Raw genomic sequence first — 706 nt, 5'->3', positions numbered from 1 at the left:
GTCCCATCCAAGAGACCAGCCCCCCTGGCTGCACCCTCCTGTCAGGGAGTTGTCAGAGCCAGAAGGTCTCCCTGGAGACTCCTTTGCTCCTGGCTCAACCCCGCCGAGGTCCCTCAGCCGCTCCTCAGCACATTGTGCTCCAGGCCCTGCCCCAGCTCTGCTGCCCTTCTCAGGAGAAGCCGCAGCCCCTCAACGTCCTTCTGGGACAGTCAGGGAATCCTCCATAAAGGTTATCGTGTGGAGCGAGGGGCTGCCAGGACAAATTAAGTGTCTAAAGTACAACCCCCACACAAGGGTAACCTAAAACAGCCCCAAAAAGCTGCAACATCAGGGCTTTCCAGCCTTGACTTCTCCTTTTCCCTCCTCGCAGGTACATGGCCATCATCCACCCGCTGCAACCCCGGCTCTCGGCCGCGGCCACCAAGGTGGTCATCGGCATCATCTGGCTCCTGGCCTTCCTGCTGGCCTTCCCCCAGGGGTACTACTCGGTGATGGACGAGCTGCCGGGCCGGCTGGTGTGTCTAGTGGCATGGCCGGACCACAGCACCAACCTGTACGCAAAAACGTGAGTTGAACTCTGCCGGCAGTGGGGCCAAGGCACCACAGAGGAAAAAAAACCACTCAGGAGAAGCATAAAAAAAGGGAGCGAGGGAGGAGGGGAACGGCCTGAAGCTCCTTGGGATGGGGCCGGCATGGGGCCCAGGGC

At 60.5% G+C, this 706-nt stretch overlaps 1 protein-coding gene across 1 annotated transcript in view; it reads left to right on the top strand.

Moving 5' to 3' along the window:
* The window catches only part of TACR1 (tachykinin receptor 1), a 15155-nt gene that overhangs the window by 9630 nt on the left and 4819 nt on the right, over nucleotides 1-706 (top strand). The window contains exon 3 of the mRNA XM_010141664.1: nucleotides 371-565. Within this exon, the coding sequence (XP_010139966.1) occupies nucleotides 371-565 (195 nt within the window). The remainder of the gene's footprint in view (nucleotides 1-370; nucleotides 566-706) is intronic.

Source organism: Buceros rhinoceros, unplaced genomic scaffold (assembly GCF_000710305.1).
Source record: "Buceros rhinoceros silvestris isolate BGI_N320 unplaced genomic scaffold, ASM71030v1 scaffold28868, whole genome shotgun sequence".
Classification (NCBI taxonomy): domain Eukaryota; kingdom Metazoa; phylum Chordata; class Aves; order Bucerotiformes; family Bucerotidae; genus Buceros; species Buceros rhinoceros.
Note: the sequence above shows the minus strand (reverse complement) of the source record. Positions and strands in the feature narration are given on the sequence as shown.